The sequence below is a fragment of the Ctenopharyngodon idella genome, chromosome 5, assembly GCF_019924925.1.
Source record: "Ctenopharyngodon idella isolate HZGC_01 chromosome 5, HZGC01, whole genome shotgun sequence".
In the NCBI taxonomy this organism is placed as follows: Eukaryota; Metazoa; Chordata; class Actinopteri; order Cypriniformes; family Xenocyprididae; genus Ctenopharyngodon; species Ctenopharyngodon idella.
This window is the reverse complement of record NC_067224.1, coordinates 18,069,889-18,088,487: the sequence shown is the minus strand read 5'-3', so window position 1 is coordinate 18,088,487 and position 18,599 is coordinate 18,069,889. Positions and strand designations below refer to the sequence as shown.

General features: G+C 35.9%; 2 protein-coding genes across 8 annotated transcripts in view; both read right to left on the bottom strand.

Moving 5' to 3' along the window:
* The window catches only part of slc4a4a (solute carrier family 4 member 4a), a 66,264-nt gene extending 57,330 nt beyond the window's left edge, over window positions 1–8,934 (bottom strand). The window contains exons 1-3 of one of the 7 annotated variants that reach the window (XM_051893432.1): window positions 8,634–8,934; window positions 8,387–8,546; window positions 1,121–1,194 (exon numbers count right to left, since the gene is read on the bottom strand). In XM_051893432.1, coding sequence (XP_051749392.1) covers window positions 1,121–1,194; window positions 8,387–8,403 — 91 coding nt within the window. In that variant the 5' untranslated portion in view covers window positions 8,404–8,546; window positions 8,634–8,934. Of the gene's footprint in view, window positions 1–1,120; window positions 1,323–8,386 lie in introns of those variants that run through there. The other 6 variants (XM_051893433.1, XM_051893434.1, XM_051893435.1 and 3 more) reach the window with 6 other exon arrangements.
* A 5,976-nt stretch (window positions 8,935–14,910) lies between these two features.
* Window positions 14,911–18,411, bottom strand: ifngr2 (interferon gamma receptor 2). The gene is made up of 7 exons (XM_051893464.1): window positions 18,076–18,411; window positions 17,848–17,962; window positions 17,414–17,577; window positions 17,163–17,317; window positions 16,897–17,041; window positions 16,530–16,690; window positions 14,911–16,257 (listed from the first exon to the last, which is right to left on the bottom strand). The coding sequence occupies exons 1-7, from the start codon at window positions 18,119–18,121 to the stop codon at window positions 16,111–16,113; spliced, it is 933 nt and encodes a 310-aa protein (XP_051749424.1). The 5' UTR covers window positions 18,122–18,411; the 3' UTR covers window positions 14,911–16,110.
* Between the last annotated feature and the right edge of the window lie 188 nt (window positions 18,412–18,599).

Sequence of the window (18,599 nt, the reverse complement as noted above, 5' to 3'; positions counted from 1 at the left end):
TAGTATGCAAGTATTCAGTATGCACAGATGACCTACTACATTTTAAAATGAACAGCAAGAGGAGGAACAGTGTTTAATCAGGGCTGAAAGGATAATGAACATTTAAAGTAATGGAAACTGGAAAAAAAACAGAAGATGAAACACAGGTCCATCTCTCCTTCCTGCTATCATAAAAAATGTAATGCTTTTTGCTATATTTAGCTCAGGTACCTGTTGAGATCCACTGTGCTTTTTTATTAAGCCTCCAATTAGCAATTGCATTATTTGTCTAGTTGTATGTTTTGTGCGTGTGTGTGCATGGTCCCCACAAGGATAGTAATATCTGAGATCACCTACATTGTGGGGACCAGCCAGCAGTCCCCATGGAGGAAATGGATTAATAAACATACCAAATGATGTTTTTTTTTTTAAATGTAAAAATGCCAAAAGTTTTCTGTGATGGGTAGGTTTAGGGGATAGAATATACAGTTTGTACAGTATAAACACCATTACATCTATGGAGAGTTGGGTTAGGTGATAGAAAATATCATTGACCTGATATAAAATCAATGGAAGTCTATGCAATGTCCTCACTAAGATAGCAAAACAAACATGTTTGTGTGTGTGTGTGTGTGTGTGTGTGTGTGTGTGTGTGTGTGTGTGTGTGTGTGTATTTGATTTTTAATTTAATCATATTGTATCAGTGTTGTCGTCTTTTTATTTATTTATTTATTATTGAGTACTAGAAGCTTTACCAAGAAAAATTGTGTATGCATACGTGGTAATCAATCTCATTCTGATTCTAGTTGTCTGACTTATATTCTTTTCTAAGTACTTTTCTGAACATGCTCCTAAACTACACTCTGATAAACAACACACACTAACACTCATTTGAATCTATCTTTGGACTGGAAGGAAACTGGCAAGGTAAACACAAATTCACTTGGCATTTGTGCCCTACATCTTCATCACCTTAAAGTAAACATTGAACATTCCATGCAAATCTAACTGTATCAAAACAAAACCAAATGTCTCTTTCACAATAAGAACATTTTCTTGGGTTCAAACTTTGAAAACAACCAATTAAAACAATGACAATTCAAATCAATAAGTGACTTTAGACTAAAAATTAGGTACTTACCTTCAACCTCTTCCTGATCACAGAAGTGTTTAAGTAACGAGGCCCCTCTGTCCAGCACGGCTTCATCCTCCACCCTATAGTAGTAAAAGAGGAAGAAAGACTGCTCACATTTCTCTTCTAAAGACAACGTGGAGCCGTAGCAGCGCGGTTCATTCACTTGCAGTGTGTTTCTGCTAGAACTAGCCATTTTCCCAGGTTAGCAGGTACCGCTAACAAGGGGGGAAGTCTTTGGTTCTGGATCCAGCCCTGGTTAGTAGATGTGTGGTGTAACATATGGGACACGGTCCTGTTCTGAGGCTGCTGCCCTTGAGGGGACGCAGGAGTAGTCAGGTAGACATTGGGAGGGTAATCCGGTCTATGGGGGATGGGGCGGGCTGGGCAGCCTAGTAAGATGTTAATTGAGTCTGATGTCCAGGAGGTGTGAGCCAGCCTGCCACACACAGATTTCAGATCAGCTAACGAGCGATACTAATGCTAATACAACAAGTTACACGTGGGTAGAATAAACACTGAGCATGAACTCAAACACTGTTTGTGACAATCGGATTTCTCCATCTGGTCTATTATACTCAAAAGTGATTATTAACAAAAGGCTGGAGTAGTATCACATGGCTATGGGGAATTAGATGCCCTTGTGGCATTAACTCAATAATGAAACATAACCTAATCAGTCCTGAGATGGAAAACTTTACAAACAAACAATGTTTACTGTATTTTTCCAGAAAATGAATCACACCTGACTGTAAGTCACACCAGGTCAAAATTGCATTGCTGAGAGAAAAGAAAAAAGAAAAAAAAACCACAGACAAATTGCATCGGTATATGTCACATATTATTACATTTAGAAATAATGTAATAAATGTGAGTTATATTCTGAAAAACATATGTTAACTGCTGCATATTAAATATCAACATAAATGAAGTGTGTTTTTAATGTTAACTGGACATTTGGACTTAAGCACATAACATTAAAATAAAATAAAATAAAATAAAAAACATACAGCAAAAAAAATCTCAAACAAATTTGTCTAATATACTGGATGTTTGGAATGAGGAGGATGAATATCCATAACAGGGCCGAAATGAACTCATTTCCTGTTTGACATTTTTCAATAAGAGTATGGTATTCCTTACAGATTTTTTTTAATGAAGTCAGTTATATCACTGGAAAAGTTATTGTTAATTTCGTTACTTGGAGCCAAACAAATTTCCTACTTAAACCAACAAATACACAGAGCATAACTTTTAAAGTTTCAACAAAACTACTTAAGTTAAAAATGTAGAACAAGACTGACATCTTTCTAGAAGATGATTCTTGTTCTGAGTGGACTGATGTACAACATGAAGCAGTTGTTAGTAAACCTTCATCTAACATGTTCTGGCAAAGATTTGGGGTGCTTCTCATTTCTTATTTGTGCATCCTCATTTCCTTTCCTTGCACCCCCTGAAGGATGCGAGGGAAGAAAATGAGGACAGAGGAATCAAAGGAAATCTTATGTATATACTGGAATATTCTTGATCACTCATTTAAAAGTGTCATCAGCTGCACTCAGGGGATCTACCCTTGTGTTGTTAAAGTTTGGTTATTTAAGAAATTCATAATACATAATAATAAAGCAAGATGCCCCGTTGAAATATGTAAGATGTATTTAAACTGCAAAGTTAAAACATAAATTAAAAATATTGTAAAGGGGGAGAAGAATTTATATGTGCGTCAGGTTTTTCCACATAGGATACACCTGTGCATCCTCACACATAGCTCCTCTGGAAGCTTCCTCACTCCTCTTTCCCCGTAGTGCAATTAGAGAATTGAGATGTCCTCCAAGATGGCCTTCTTTGATCTGTGCCTGTCTTTTTTCATAAGAGAAGAGAAGTTAGGGGTTTTGGGGGTTTGGGGTTTTCCCAGAATGAGCTTGTGTTTGTACATAAAGTGCGTGGTCCATTGGGAACATTGGCAGATAGTTGGAAGGATGTGGAACCTCCTGTAAACCTGATAATAGGTTAATAGGTTTCGACATCGCCTTTATACAGCTGAGATCCTAGCGAAAACAAAATTAAGGACAAAATTAAATCGTGGTATGATAGGAGTGCTGAGCAACGCACGTTTAGCTCGGGTGACCAGGTGTTAGCTCTGTTTCTAATGGTTAGTTCTCCGTTTCAGCGAAGTTTGCAGGCCCCTATACGATCGTAAGTGTCTGAGCAAAACTATATAATTTCAACACCTGAACATAGGAAAAGCACACAGCTCTGCCACGTTAATTTATTAAAACCTTATTTTGCCAGTGCACTTCAGTCTTCTGCATGTAGCGATCATCCTACTATAAGTCACACTCATGCGGCATGTGTTGCGGACTCGACAGTTTCAGTTAAAGCTGACGGTAGGGACATTGAGAAGGCATTAGATGAGGTAGAACAAATGTCTATAGATTTGTTTTAAAAACTCACAGACCTTGGCTAACTTGGAAAAATTGTTTGCAGCGCAGTTGACAGAGTTAATTAATAGTTTTCCTTGTTTATTCTCTGATTCTCCTACGTGCACTCATCTGATAGAACATGACACTGAGGTGGGCGATGTGAAACCAATAAAACAGAGATTCTATCGGGTAAATGCGGAAAAACAGAAGCAAATGGAGGAGCAGATAAATTACATGTTGTAAAATAACATTGCGGAACCTAGTTTTTCTCCCTGTCTACTTGTTCCTAAGTCGGACGGCACTATGCGTTTTTGCACTGATTTTCATAAAGTAAATTTGGTTACAAAACCGGATTTGTTTCCTGTCCCGAGAATGGATGACTGCATCGATCAGGTGGGACCCAAGTTTGCCAGTAAGTTCGACCTTCTTAAGGGATACTGGCAGGTCCCCTTGTCTAACCGTGCTCATGAGATTGCCACGTTTATTATTCCAAACGGGTTGTATTCTTATAAAGTAATGCCGTTTGGGCTTCGAAACTCAGCTGCGACCTTTCAGCGTCTCGTGAATCACGTTGTAGGTGACATGCAGGGTTGCGCTGTGTACCTTGACAGTGTAGTCATTTATTCAAACACTTGGGATACTCACTTAGAACGTATGCGGGAACTTTTTATTCGTTTGGCAGAGGCAAAGCTCACGGTCAACCTCGCAAAGTGTGAGTTTGCGAGGGCGACCGTGACCTATCTTGTCTAAAATTCAGGCAGTGGAGGCCTTGTAGGTTATTATAGAGCCTTTTGCAGAAATTTCTCCAGTGTTGTGGCGCCTCTCACTGATTTGTTGAGAGATAAAGTTAAATTAGTCTGGTCTCCTGCTTGTCAAAGTGCCTTTCAGCACGTCAAAATGCTCCTATGTACGGCTCCTGTTTTAGCGGCGGCACACTTAGATAGATCGTTCAAATTGTACATGGATGCTAGCCAGGTAGGTGCTGGGGCAGTCCTCATGCAAGGAGGATGACCTTGGCATTGAGAGGCTGGTTAGTTTCTTTTAAAAAAGTATTCAATCTTTATCAGCTGAATTATTCAGTGATCGAAAAGGAGACGTTAGCTTTGATTATGGCTCTGAAACATTTTGATGTTTATGTTAGTGGCAGTGCTCCTGTGGTGGTCTTTACTGACCATAATCCCCTTGCCTTCTTAAATTCTTTGCAGTGTCTGAACCAAAGATTGATTTGATGGCTATTATTTTTGCAGTCCTATTGCTTGGATGTTCGTTATGTGAAGGGAGTCAACAATGTGTGATGGCCTGCATGCCTGCTTGCTGTTATTTTTGTGTTTCAACAGGCCGGGGCTGCAGTCCGATTTCAAAACACTGCTTCATTAAGTTTCGGAGCGTTATGAATCTTTTGTGTCGAATCATGATTCGGATCGCGTGTCAAACCGTCAAACTGCTGAAATCACGTGACTTTGGCGCTCCGAACCGCTGATTCGACACAAAAGATTCATAACGCTCCGAAGCTTAATGAAGCAGTGTTTTGAAATCGGCCATCACTATATAAGTCGTTATTTTGTTTTTTTTGGCGCACCAAAAATATTCTCGTCGCTTTATAATAGTAATATTGAACCATTGTACTCACATGAACTGTTTAAATATGTTTTTAGTACATTAATGGATCTTGAGAGAGGAAATGTCATTGCTGGCTATGCAGGCCTCACTGAGCCATCGGATTTCAACAAAAATATCTTAATTTGTGTTCCAAAGACTAATGAAGGTCTTACGGGTGTGGAAAGCCATGAGGGTGAGTAATAAATAACATTATTTTCATTTTTGGGTGAACTAACCTTTTAAATAAATTTGTTATATTTTGATTAAATTCCTGCATCCCACTTTTTTTTTGTCATAACCTTTGAGCCGGGTTATGACAGATCAGTTTCCGGGTCACAGGCTCGAGGACAGAGGAGCGAGGAAATGGGGAAGTATCAATTTGCGTATTGAGAAGCACCCTATACATTTAGTAAATATCACAATTTACATAGTGATTTTTTTGGCTCTTAAATCTTACTAAAGAGTATGATGTTAGTTTTACAATGCTTCCGTGTACAATAACACTACTTTGAATATTAACACATCCAAGAAATGTCTTTTTTGAGACTTCATCACACTCTGCATGCAAAAGGTAAACTCTAAGTGCATCTGGGGGGCCATGTAGCCATTTGTCCAATAGGGATAAAGATTATTACTCCTAGCGAGGTGTGACTGCTATTTGTCACTTTAGAAAGAAGTCCAAAGACCAGACCGAAACAATTCAGGCACTGACACTCTCTTTCAGGGATAAAGGTGAGACTAAAGGTGTGCAATAAATGGATAAGTTATTTGTTCTGATCACAATAATCTTTTCAGGTTTGATAATAGAGTGCTTTTGACATTTTGCCTGGAGAACACACTCTAGGATAATGATTTCCTCTGTGGGCTCCTTACAACATGAATTGTCAATGAATGTTTACAAAACCATAAAAACAAACCAAAATGTAAACACAAACAGGAAGGATAGAGCTATTCTTCTGATAAGAGCACAGAGCTCCCTGAGAGCCCAGTGTCACTGCATATCTTGACTAGATGCAATCAGGCATGCTGGAAAGATGCCAAGTTTAACCACTCAATTCTGTAACCCAGGCTCATTGAAAAAAAAAAAAAAAAAAAACGTGCCTGTGTTTACATTTCTGCAAAATGATATTCCATTGCTTCTTGCATGTTTCATGACAATTTGACAAAGTGAAATGTCCAATGAGTGGCGCTAAAAGATTAACGTTTCTAGTTTTGCAAAAATGTAGATAGAGGCACGTTTTTACAATGAGCCTAGGTTGCAATTCTGGCAAAGTAACGCTCCACAGCACATCAAGCTATATGTCACCCAAAGGGCCATTTAAATTTTATGAAAGTTAAAAGCTAACAGTTAGTAATACACTAACCACCATTTAAAAAGCTATATTATCGAGGCCTGTGGGGCTTTTACACTTATACACGCTGTTAAATAATAACTATATACGGTAGGTTAACTGTGACACAAACAAGGTGTAAATTATTGTATAGCACTTGGTTATCTATGACGTAATATAATACTAGATGACTGGCTAATAGGTCAATAAATAGGTTTAACAGAAGTGGCGAACACAGTGCGTGTGGACATGACCGTGTTTCTAACAGCTAGACTTTACACACAGCATGGTTAGGACTGTTAATAGCAACCATCAACAATACCATCTTTATAGTCAATGTCAAAAATTATAACCCGTATTATAATCATAGACTTCTACAAAACAATCCTGCTTATAGTAATCTCATTTGTATGGAATGTACAAATTGTAAGGAAAACATTTCTCTTAGAGGCAAACGTATGTAGGCTCTCAATTAATCAAGGGTTTGTTAAAAGGTAAAAATCTCTTGGAAAAAGCTTTAGTCGAGCATTATATAGTAGGAAAAATAAATTAATAAATAAAAAATGAAGACTGTAAGATCAGCATTAAAACTGCTTTTTTAACATCACACTCTGACAGTCCCATTAGATTAAAACTATCCCTCTTCCTCCCCCAATCTTCATTGCCACCTATGGAACAGATATTGACACAGCAAGCACACAGTGCTCCTTCACATGAGATGAGTTCACTTCACACTTTCTTGCAAATACTTTGGTGTCAATTGGGTGAACTGTCATTTAAGCATCTGCTGTCTTGAGCAATGGACTACTGATCAAAATTAAAAGCATATTAAATGTCTTTGAAGGTAAATACATGGGAAATATGACAAACTAGCATAATAAACAACACCCACACTTAACGATACAAGCAAGACTGGTAAGTGGTAACAAAATATTTTCAACCATTTATAAATAAATAATAAGATCTACACTGGCAATATTCCCATGAAGGCAAATAAAATCAATTAGCTCTCCTCTTTAATGATTTCTTTGGTGTTTTGTGCATAACAGTTTGAATTACATATCTAGCCTCAACTGAGAGAATAATTCTCCAATATTTTTAGCTTGTATATTTAAATGTTGTATCGCTGATTTTTGAAAACTGGGACATAACAGGCTACAAAGGTGAAAATGTATAAATACATTTACGTATTAAATTGTTTTGGATGAATCTGCTGAACATAAGAAGCATACCTTTGGGTGTAGAAATATTGCATGTTTATTATATGCTCCATTGACATGAATAAATCAATCAATCCAGCCGATTTTACTTCCTATTGAACTGTCACCAGTTATTAAGACAATCTTAAGGCTTTGACAGCTGAAGGTGTTGATAAATTAGACACGTTTTGCATAACAGGTATTAAAACAGCCATCTTGCTTTAATTACTAATTACTAAAATGAGGGACATTATAGGCTACCAAAAACAAAACAAAAATCCAACAGAATATATTGATAATTTGTATGATGGAGTTGACATATCGTGACTATGGCAGAAATCATTAGCACAATTAATAAAAAAATAAAAAAAACCACTATAAAACTCAACAGACCTTGTGATGTTGAACTCGCATTAGATTAAATATGGAAAGAGGATATTCAGGATGACTTTGATATATTACTTAAGTTTATAAAGGTTTTTTATAAATTGCCTATATGACGGTGCAGACAAAAAGTAGGGACGTAAAAACTTATAATGGTAAAGTTGTGGGGTATATTTTGTCCCATGTGTGAAAACATTTAATGGAAATACAGTTAAACAGTTTATAATGTTTGTTATTGTAGGGACTTTAAGATGCTATTCTGCTAAGAATTGGATGAGACTTGCTAACTGAACTGAAGCCCGAATCACAATAGTAGCATCAGTTTTCGGTGGTTCTTACCTCTTCCCGGCGCTCATTTTGTGAAGTTGAATCGATGATAATTTATTCCAGTGGTTTGGTGCTTCAGTCCAGCGCGATCAGTGGAAACACTGCAACGCCAAATGTTTCAACTGTTCACTTGGCGCTCTCAAAACACTGACAACACTGGTTTTAATTATTCCTTAGAATAAAATAAGAAAGCAACGTGACTTTTTCTAATAGGGAAGGGAAAAAAAAAGTTAAAAAGAAAAGTAAGTGAAAAAAATACCTCCCGTCCTGTCTGAATGTGCTCCGCCGCATGTGACAGACGCGCGCCTGCTGAAGCAGCAGAACAACTGGACGCTTCAATTTGCGCGTTTCATTTATTACTAGCCGCTGCTAGTCACGTCACAGCACGAGTGGGAGGTCAAGAAGTTGCGCTAAAATTCGCGTTTACCTTGAGTAAGTTGAGACTAACACACATTTCTCTGAGAGACGGCAATTCACCACCTTGAGAAGACGACTGAAAATAGTACACGACACCGTGTAAACATAAGTAACCCGCGTGTCTACTTTAATGTGCGCTCAAGTGATCAACGGATCCAAAGTGAACCAAAGTTTGGCGGATGGATGAAAGCAGGTACTCCGCGCGCACCTTGTGGTTACTTCTCGTTCACGTGAGACACAGCGACACCTTCTGAAGAAATCTCACACAGACAACATGTTTACTCTCTGGTAAGTCAAAACACACGTTAGATAAAACATGTGTGAAATGTGTTCATGTTTAAATTAGAATGTGTGTAGGCTTATTTGAATTAACTTATTTGAATACGTTTTATTGAAAGTTAAATTGATTGTATTTTGTTATACATTTCATGATGTTATGTTATGTTATGTTATGTTTCATTCTTAAGCATTTCAATTGGATGAAACAGAAACCAAAGAACACAAGTTTATGGTACTTAGGCACACACATTTACACACAAACATGCTCTAGTATATGATATATTATTAAATGCTCAGTCGGAGAGCTGTCTCTCTGAAGGTCAGCCATTCTTTTGCCCTCCCCTGTAGGGATAAAAGCCATATGTGCAAAGGGAGTAGACTTCAGATATGTTAGAGGATGGTAGACAAAATAATGATTTCATTTTTACATTTATGCACATTATGGACTTTAGTTTCTTTCTAAACACACCTCTCTTGTTTTTTGTAGTGTGTCTGAAACACTTCATTAAATACTGTGTGGCTGTTGGGTGATGAACTCAAAGTGGTGGAAAATAACTGATGACTATTAATAATAGCCGATACTGTGCCTGTGTTTTCTTTTTTAATATTTGCAGTTTGTTTTGAGTTTTGAACTGTAGCAGAACTTTTGATTAGTTTCAATTAAATACTTAGAAATTTCTCTTTTATTTCTCTTTTTTTTCTGCCTTTTTTTAGAATAAATTTATTTTAATGATGCAAAGGTAGGAATAAGCTGTATGGAGAATAGATGGAGGATTCAAACATCTTATTTTCAGAGACATAATGAAAAACTTAATTTTGCCTTAATTTTACAAAGTTACATTTATTTACATTTCCTCTTAATTTGATTTTTTTTAAAGCTACTACAGTTAACCTCCAAATGCTTGTTGGCCAATGAGCAAACCTTTTATCGTATTAAAAAAATATTTGAATTGTCAGCATTACAATTTATACCATTTAAGTTTTTGATTTAGAAGAATTTATGTTGCCAGAGATGCTCAATTTGTAGTCCTAAAACTGAGAAGAGTTTAGCATTTACTAGCCTTGAATTCCTTAGGAAATTTCTTATGGGTTTTCATTTTAAAATAAGGTCTGTTAACAATACTTAAAAAATATTCCACGTTTTGTTCAACAACATAAATTACACAGACTAATTAATTAATTAAAAACTAACTTTGTTAAATAATGACTACAAATAACACAATGATGTAGCTACAATACATTACATGCTTGACAAATCGAACAACTGTTGCAGTTTTTGTTATGCAATGTAACAAATCGTCACCTTGGAATTATAAGGTTCTATCTGACATTTTTGTGAAAATTGAGTTATTCACATATTCTTATATTGTGACAACTTATTTACATTATGTGATGTTTTTTTATGTTGTGTACATTTTGGAAATTTTTATTTAGAAAACACAAAGGTTATATCTACACAGTCGAATCGAATGCAAAAACTTTGAAGCTCAATATCTCTAAACTGCTCAGAATGCAGATAGAACCTTATAATTCCAAGGTGGCGATATGTTTTTGAAGTTGGCACGAAACAGAAGTTGCGGTAGTCTTTTCTTCCACATTGTGACGCATATCCGAGTGAAAAGGCTTCTGTTAATTGTAAAATAAAATATTCTTTAAATGTTGCCCATATTTATGCAGAAAAGAATGAACACATTATATGTAGCCCTCAAACTGTTTCAGACAGTCTGTAATAGGTTGTTAAGGACAGACAAAGACAGATGTATATGTGTATGGTGTTATCTGCGGGTTTAAATGAGCAAAATAAACCACTGAAGTGATTTTAAAGGCCTCTGTTGCCCTATTGACATTTTTTCTTGGCAGACAATCTGTTACCAAACTTCTTGAACTAAAACATCACTCTGAGAGCTTTCTAAAGCATTTACTGTAAGATGGCATGCAACAGTTTTGAAGTTTCAACTGGCTTTATGACTTTGGAGTGCCTGGTAAGGGATTTTGTTTTTATCCAGTCTTATTTTGATGTTTCATGTTGAGTGGAGACTCCTGGAATTTATGCAGTTAGTCTCCCTCTTGTTTTCCTTCTCATATATAATCATACTTACAAGACAAGTACACTCACCGTCTCACCTTGAGGCAAGAGGAAAATACACACACCGACACTCAGATCAAGAGAGGATCTTTTCATTGATTCCAGGGAGATCATGTCACCTAAATGCTGCAGTGTATTGCAAATTTACTGAGGGGTCCCCCTCAGAAGAAATTGGGGTCCTGGGCTAAGGCCTTTAGGAGGGATCATTATAGGCCATCCTGGCTTTTGGGCTCCCTGTGCAGCCCCTTTCTTAATCTTATGTATTTTGAGTTGATAAAAATTGTTAATACTCACATGTAAGACTGATACTATTACATTTAGTTGACTACATTTTTGCATTTTTAATATTTTCTTGCAGGGTTTCACACAGCTCATTTTATGGTAGAAAAGGGTGTCCAACCCTGCTCCTGGAAAGTTAACATCCTGCAGAGTGTGGCTCCAACCCTGATCAAACACACCTGAAAAATCTAACCAAAGTCTTCAGGATTACTTTGAAAATCATATGTTATATCATAAATTAGAGCATGGAGCTAAACTCTGCAGGACAGTGGGGCCTAAAGGGCTAGAATTGCCCATCTGAGGTTGAAGATGAGACAGTACAGCGTAAACATACAAGAAATTTAAATGCCTCAATTTTAGGGCATTTAAAGTGATAGTTCACCCAAAAATGAACATTCTGTCATCATTTACTCACCCTCGGGTTGTTCCAAACCTGTATACATTTCTTTGTTCAGTTGAACACAAAGGAAGATATTTTGAAGAATGTGGGAAACTGAACAGTTCTGGGGCACCATTGACTTCCATAGTATTTTTTTTTTTTTTTTTTTTTTCCTATATGGAAGTCAATGGTGCCCCAAAGCAGCCTGGTTACAAACTTTCTTCAGTATATCTTCCTTTGTGTTCAGCAGAACAAAGAAATTTATACAGGTTTGGAACAACTTGAGGGTGAGTAAATGATGATAGAATTTTCATTTTTGGGTGAACTGTCCCTTTAAAGGAGCCTTTAACATCCATAGAACCTTTCCGTTGCACAAAAGGTTCTATAGTGGAAGACGTTGCTTTAGACTATAAAAGACTTCTTCACCCTCAATCTCATGTGACCTCACATTGTTGGAGTAAATTCCAGAATGACTTTATTGATTCTTAAGAAAAATGTGAAGTGAGCTAGGAAATATAATGTATCATTTACACTATTATGTTTGATAGGAAACATCACGATATCTTGTCACTAATATTAAAAATAAATACAAGTCTATTCTATGCAAGCACACAGTCTGCCATCTGAGGTGGAAGCATTTGTAATAAAGCATACGACCATTATGAAATTAGTAACCTTTGTAATCTCATCTAGGCCTGGTTTCACAGAAGAGGCTTAGATTAAAGGGTTAGTTCAGCCAAAAGTAAAATTTCTGTCATTAATTACCCTCATGTCGTTCCAAACCTGTAAGACCTTTGTTCATCTTCAAAACACAAATAAAATTATTTTTGATGAAATCCGAGAGGTTTTTTTTTTTATCTAGAAAGCAACGAAATTACCACATTCAAAGTCCAGAGAAGTAGTAAAGACATCATTAAAATATGTGACTACAGTGGTTCAACTTTAATGTTATGAAGTGACAAGAATTATTTTTGTGCGCAAAAATAAAACAAAAATAATGACTTTCAACAATTTCCTCTCTACCCTGTCATTCTCCAATGCAGTTTACGAAGACACATTGCAGAGCTTCGTGTTCTACGTCAAAACGCACACACATGCGTCGTGGTGCTCACATGAACAGCGTTGAATACTGAGCCAGCATTCGGACGTAAAAAATTCACATACTTATTATTGTTTAAAAACACAACGTTGATCAGTCAAATAATTATTATCGTCCTAATGTGTATGATGCTGTTAATTTGTTCCTAGTGTGTTTGGAACGCAGCTGTTGTAATTCAAAGATTTACTCATAATACTCAGACACTCACTTGTCGCCACCTACTGGTGTAATGCTTTGATCTACAGAAAGAGGCACAGAATGAATCAGTGAATGAATCTGAGTCTTTTTGGTGAGCAGAATTGAACAAAATCCCTACTAGTCGCTGTTGCAGTTCTTCTGGGGTTTATAATAGTTTAGTAATCAAGGGAATGCACTTCTTCAATCTTAGCAAAGTCACGCAGACATGACAGGCCTTAGCTTACATGGTCTTGTTTATGTTAGTTCGAAAGTCCATTCTGATAACAAATATATCTTAAGATTGTCATAAATAGATAAGAATATATCAAGTTATAATGTGGTTTGCAGCTTATGTTTTGATTATCAAATATTTCACCATGGGCTAAAGACATGCATGATATTTACTGTTCAAAAGTTTGAGGGGTTTTTTTTTTATTTATTTAATTGAAAATACAGTAAAATATTGAATAGTGAAATATTATTACAATTTAAAATAACTGTTTTCTGTTTAATATTGTAAAATGTAATTTATTCCTGAGCATCATTACTCCAGTCTTCAGTGTCACATGATCCTTCAGAAATCAATCTACTATGCTGCTTTACTGCTCAAGAAACATATTTTTTCAGGATTCTTTGATGAAAATTTTAAAAGAACAGCATTTAGAATAGAAATATTTTGTAACATTATAAATGTCTTTACTGTCACTTGATCAATTTGATTTATCCTTGTCGCATAAACGTTGTGGTAATGAGGATACATTATTAGCTTGCTCAACTCATAAAACATTATTTTGAATCAAAAGTAGGCCTACTTCTTTCCATTCTTTAAATCATTTTAAGAGATCAGCCTTTGCACACAAGAATGGTTTTATTAGACCCATAGACCGAAGGTTATATTATATCAGAGTTGTTCTACGCAGCTTTTGCTTCCATTAGCATATAGTAAAAGCCTTCCAATCTTTTCTAAAGAAAAAAACAAACAACAAAAAATTGCTAAAACAGCTTAAGCTGGAAGACCAACTAAACAGCAGCTTGGCCAGCCTGGTAGTCAACGGACCAAAGACCAGCTTATACCAGCTAAACCATTCAAGACCAGTAAAACCTCTGAGGCTGATTTTAGATGCTTTTTGGCAGTTTAAAGTGTTTAAATAATAACAAGCTCTTTGACAAATGTGTCTGTTTTTCTCAAGACACGAACATCCACAGATCAAGGCAAGCATCACTTGTGTAAACACCTGTCTGCCTTAAGTATTTGAAGCCCTTCTTTCCTCACAGTGGGTCTGCATGGAAGCTTAAAATTCCTTTGATGGAGATATTGAAACAAAGGCTTCAGTAGGAACAGTTAAGGGGTGTAAGACTGTTCCCTATCATCTCTAAAGCCATCAAACACATTGAATGCCGCTGGCACATTCTTCACTTCAGCCTCATGCAAAGATGGGATGTTCTGTGGAGAAAACAGGATGCAAAGGTTCACAGTTCAGACTAAAATGGTCCTGGCATTTCACAAGTTTTTTTTTTTTTTTTAAATGAATAACCATGAGTCTTTTCATCAGGTAAAAACATGAACAATGCTGCAAATATGATTAGGTTTTCTGAGAAAAGCAGAAGGGTTTAGGAAGTAAGGGTTTTTAGTTGGTTTTTCATTGAGTACTTATGAAAATCAATGCACTAAAGAATAACACCTTTTGGTAACTGTCAAGTAGGCTTGTGCCCTCTTGTGGTCGGGAAAAGTAGTTTTTAAAATCTGAATGTTGTATATCAATCCATTAGCATACCTAACTCATGAATATACTTCAAAATTATTCAAGGAAAGGAAACACTTCTTTGTCCTTTTTTATTTCTTTTGTAGCACATACTTCAGAATGTATGCACATATTGTCTTGAGCAGGTTCATACAAGAAGATAACCTATATAAATCAAAACAAGAAAGAAAAAAAAACGAACAGCTAAGGACCATTTCACAGACCATTCACAAAAACAAAGATGTCTAATTTCTCAAATAGGAATATATTGAGAGTTTAGCAGTAGTTTCAAATCTCCAATGTTCATCGATTATATTAAAGCCATTAATCAAAATTACATTTATTTACAGTATAAAAAATATTTAGCTCACAGTTACAATACATGGTAATGCATGTTAAATGGCCACTATCACAAAAGGTAGGCACTTACCAAAACGTATCTATGAGAACATAAAATACAAACAAGTGCACATTTATCAAAAGCAGCCCAATTGAACATGTAATTAAAGTGAACTCTAACAAAGACTCTACTTTCCCAAATTAACTAATAATTTATCCATTATCAGTGTAGATATTTGCTGTATGAAGTGCTTCAAAATTTCCAAATGAATTTCACAAAAAAAAGACATTCAAAATGCAATTTAAAAATATATAAAACTGAAATACCATATTTAAATAATGAGGGCCATATACAAAAAAATATGTTCTGAGGGAAGACCAAATGTGTACAGCTATTTAAAGGGAACTTTGATATATTAAAGTAACTCTTATGCAAAACTTGCGTTGTAACAGTAGTTGAGTTGTAACAGCGAAAGAATATCACAAAGGTCAAATGGAGCAGCAAGTCACTGTTATGGCCAAACAAAAACAACTAAAATATATTACAGTGATTTGAAGATTTCTTATGTTATTTAAATGCTGATGGTCAGAATTTAGTTATTCTCTCAAGCTGAATCCCTAGATACCCCATCATAGATATTTATGCAGCTTAAGTGCAGATAGTTAATACAGTTTCCTAAAACTGTGGCAACAAACAGTGATTTTTAGATTTAGTGTTAAAAGTGCTAGAATTGTCAATCATTACCATCTAATCTAAACCAAATAGCCCAAATAAACACTAAAACAAAATTAACGCTAATGCTCATGTAACTGTTTCCTGTTGAATTTATACAAGACAGATCTGAATTTGTAAGCTTGTTAGTGATGTGCAAAGTATGTTAATTGAAAATAAAAATAATCAAAGAAAAACATGTAAATAAACTAAGACAATCACAATCTTTAAGTCAGATATCTTTTCTCTTGTTCCTCCTTTTGGCAATTCTGTTCCACATTGCTGTTCTCCATTACTGTGATCATGTCATATGACCGTAAACTCTGACTGCTGGGACTTGGACATGCTTCCAGAGGAAACCCATTATATAAAACCTACATAAAAGGAAGATAACAAATACTCATTTTAAAATAATTAAATATCTTTTTCACATTATCACATTTTTCACACCAACTCTTCTAACTAATAATTTACAAAAAATTTGCTGCTTGATAGCAAGCCTCCTCTGAACACAAACAAATTCGATAACTACCAAAACAATATTTATCATAAAAGTATTTTTTTGTAATAGATTGTCATATTAGAGCTACCATTCAGTTACTTTACTTTCTCAATTGATTAAAAATGATAAAATATGGAAGTGTACCTCTAGATAGTGGTCAGGTATTTCCAGATGGAGTGGCTGTAATAACTCTTTAACCTTTTTGTGGTGTTTGAAAAGTACAAAAATGCAGACACCACACATGGCCGAAACAGAAAGTGTGGCTAATATACTATAGAGAAAAACACGTCTCTTTACTGCTTCAGCTACACAGGAAGAAAGGAATGAAAGAACACATGGCGTTATGATTCTAAGTTCAATTAATGCACTTAAGCACAATTAATAATTTATTGCATCATGTGATTCATTTCATCATCTAAAAGTTCATTAATTTCTGGTTGGGTGAGTTTAATCACAAACACGTTGAATGAAGCTGATGCAGCTTGTAATAAATAGGTGAGTTAAGACTTACGTCTTTCTGGGATGATTTCACATTTTTCCTTGCTAGGATTTCCGTACGGATTCTCAAAAAGCAAATATTCAGCCTGGAAACAGTAGATTTGCCCTGGTTCCAGATTATCAATGTCTTCATTCTTGTGAATAATAATAGACCGTACCTGTAGGATCAAAAACTCTTGTCAGCTTTACAGTAGTCCTCTTACAGAAATAGTGAATAACTGTTTACATGATTTATTTATTTATTTATTTGTATGTTTGTTTGTGAAGGAAGCAAGAGACCTCAGGGTATCCTCTGTTATCTTTTTTCCAGTATGATACATTAAATTCAACATTAATTCCATATTCTTCCTCCAAGCTCTCGTCCATGTGTGTCATAGTCAGATAAACTATTTCAGGTTTTACATTCAGATTTATCACCGGAACACAAGACTTCACTGTGAAACACAATGAACAAAAGGTATGTGTTAGATATTAGAGGTGATAAACATTTCAAATGGAAGGTACATACAACCACATAAAGCAATCCTTACCATTTACACACTGGACCGGATTTGAATACTGCCATTCTGAGATGTGGTTTTCTTTCTCTGAGCGCACTCGAAACACTGCCCCATAAAATTCAGGGGTGATTTTAAAACTTTTTAATTTTGTTCCAATATGGCTCGACACATTGAGCCATTCATCCTCTGATTTGCTAAAATCAAAATAACAATACAGAATAAGTTCAAGACAAGATGATAATGCAGGGTGAAGTGAGATGTTAGATATGACTGCCTCAGTCACCATTCACTTTCACTGTATGGAAAACGAGCCATACGGTAAATGATGACTGTTATTCTGTCTAACTTCCCTTTTTGGGCTTCAGCATAGAAAAAACATCAAAAGAGTTTGGAACAACATGAGAGTAAGTAAATGATGACATTTTCATTATGGTTAAACCATCCCTTTAACATAATATTCTTACAAGTTAAGTTTGTACTGCAGGGAATACAGCACTTGGTCATCGCTGGGAGGCTTCCACAGCAGATCTGATTCGACCATCTTAACATCCTGAGGCGGCTCAAGGCCGAATGTACTCTCTGAAATAAAACAGACAGACGGTGTTCTGTGTTAAGGACATGAAAGCAATGGCACGTTGTTTTAAATACCATAAATGCGGCAATTCCACAAATCATACAATTTGAGTACTTACCGATTACCAGTATAAAAACAGCCGTTACGTGAATGTGGCGGATCATTTCGACGGTTTTGTATCCATATTTTCACCGTGAAGCCTGCGCGTTTTGGTAAGGCGCCATTATGGTTTCTTGAAAAAAACACGCTATGCTAGTTCCTACAGTCTTTGGTTCCTCTTACGGTAAACAACGTAAATGTTGCGCAATCTGCGGAGTTCAATAGAACAGACTTACACGATAAAAATAAAGCAAAAAAATATCTGTTAAAATCAATAATAAATGCGACAGAACTATTTTGTTAGTACTTCTTTACTTATAAATCCAATTTGTAAACGTTACATTACAATCAGTCGCTGAATCAGATTCACTTCCGTATGTCTGGCTTCCGCCCACTCAACGGAAGCCTCGATAGTTGCAAAGTATCGCGAGAGTTGCAAAGTATTTGCTGCGGCTAATGAAATACGATTTTGGACTCGAAATAAACAACGTAACAAATGGCGTCTCTATCCCGTAGTGGCTTTCAACGGCGGAAAAACGTCGT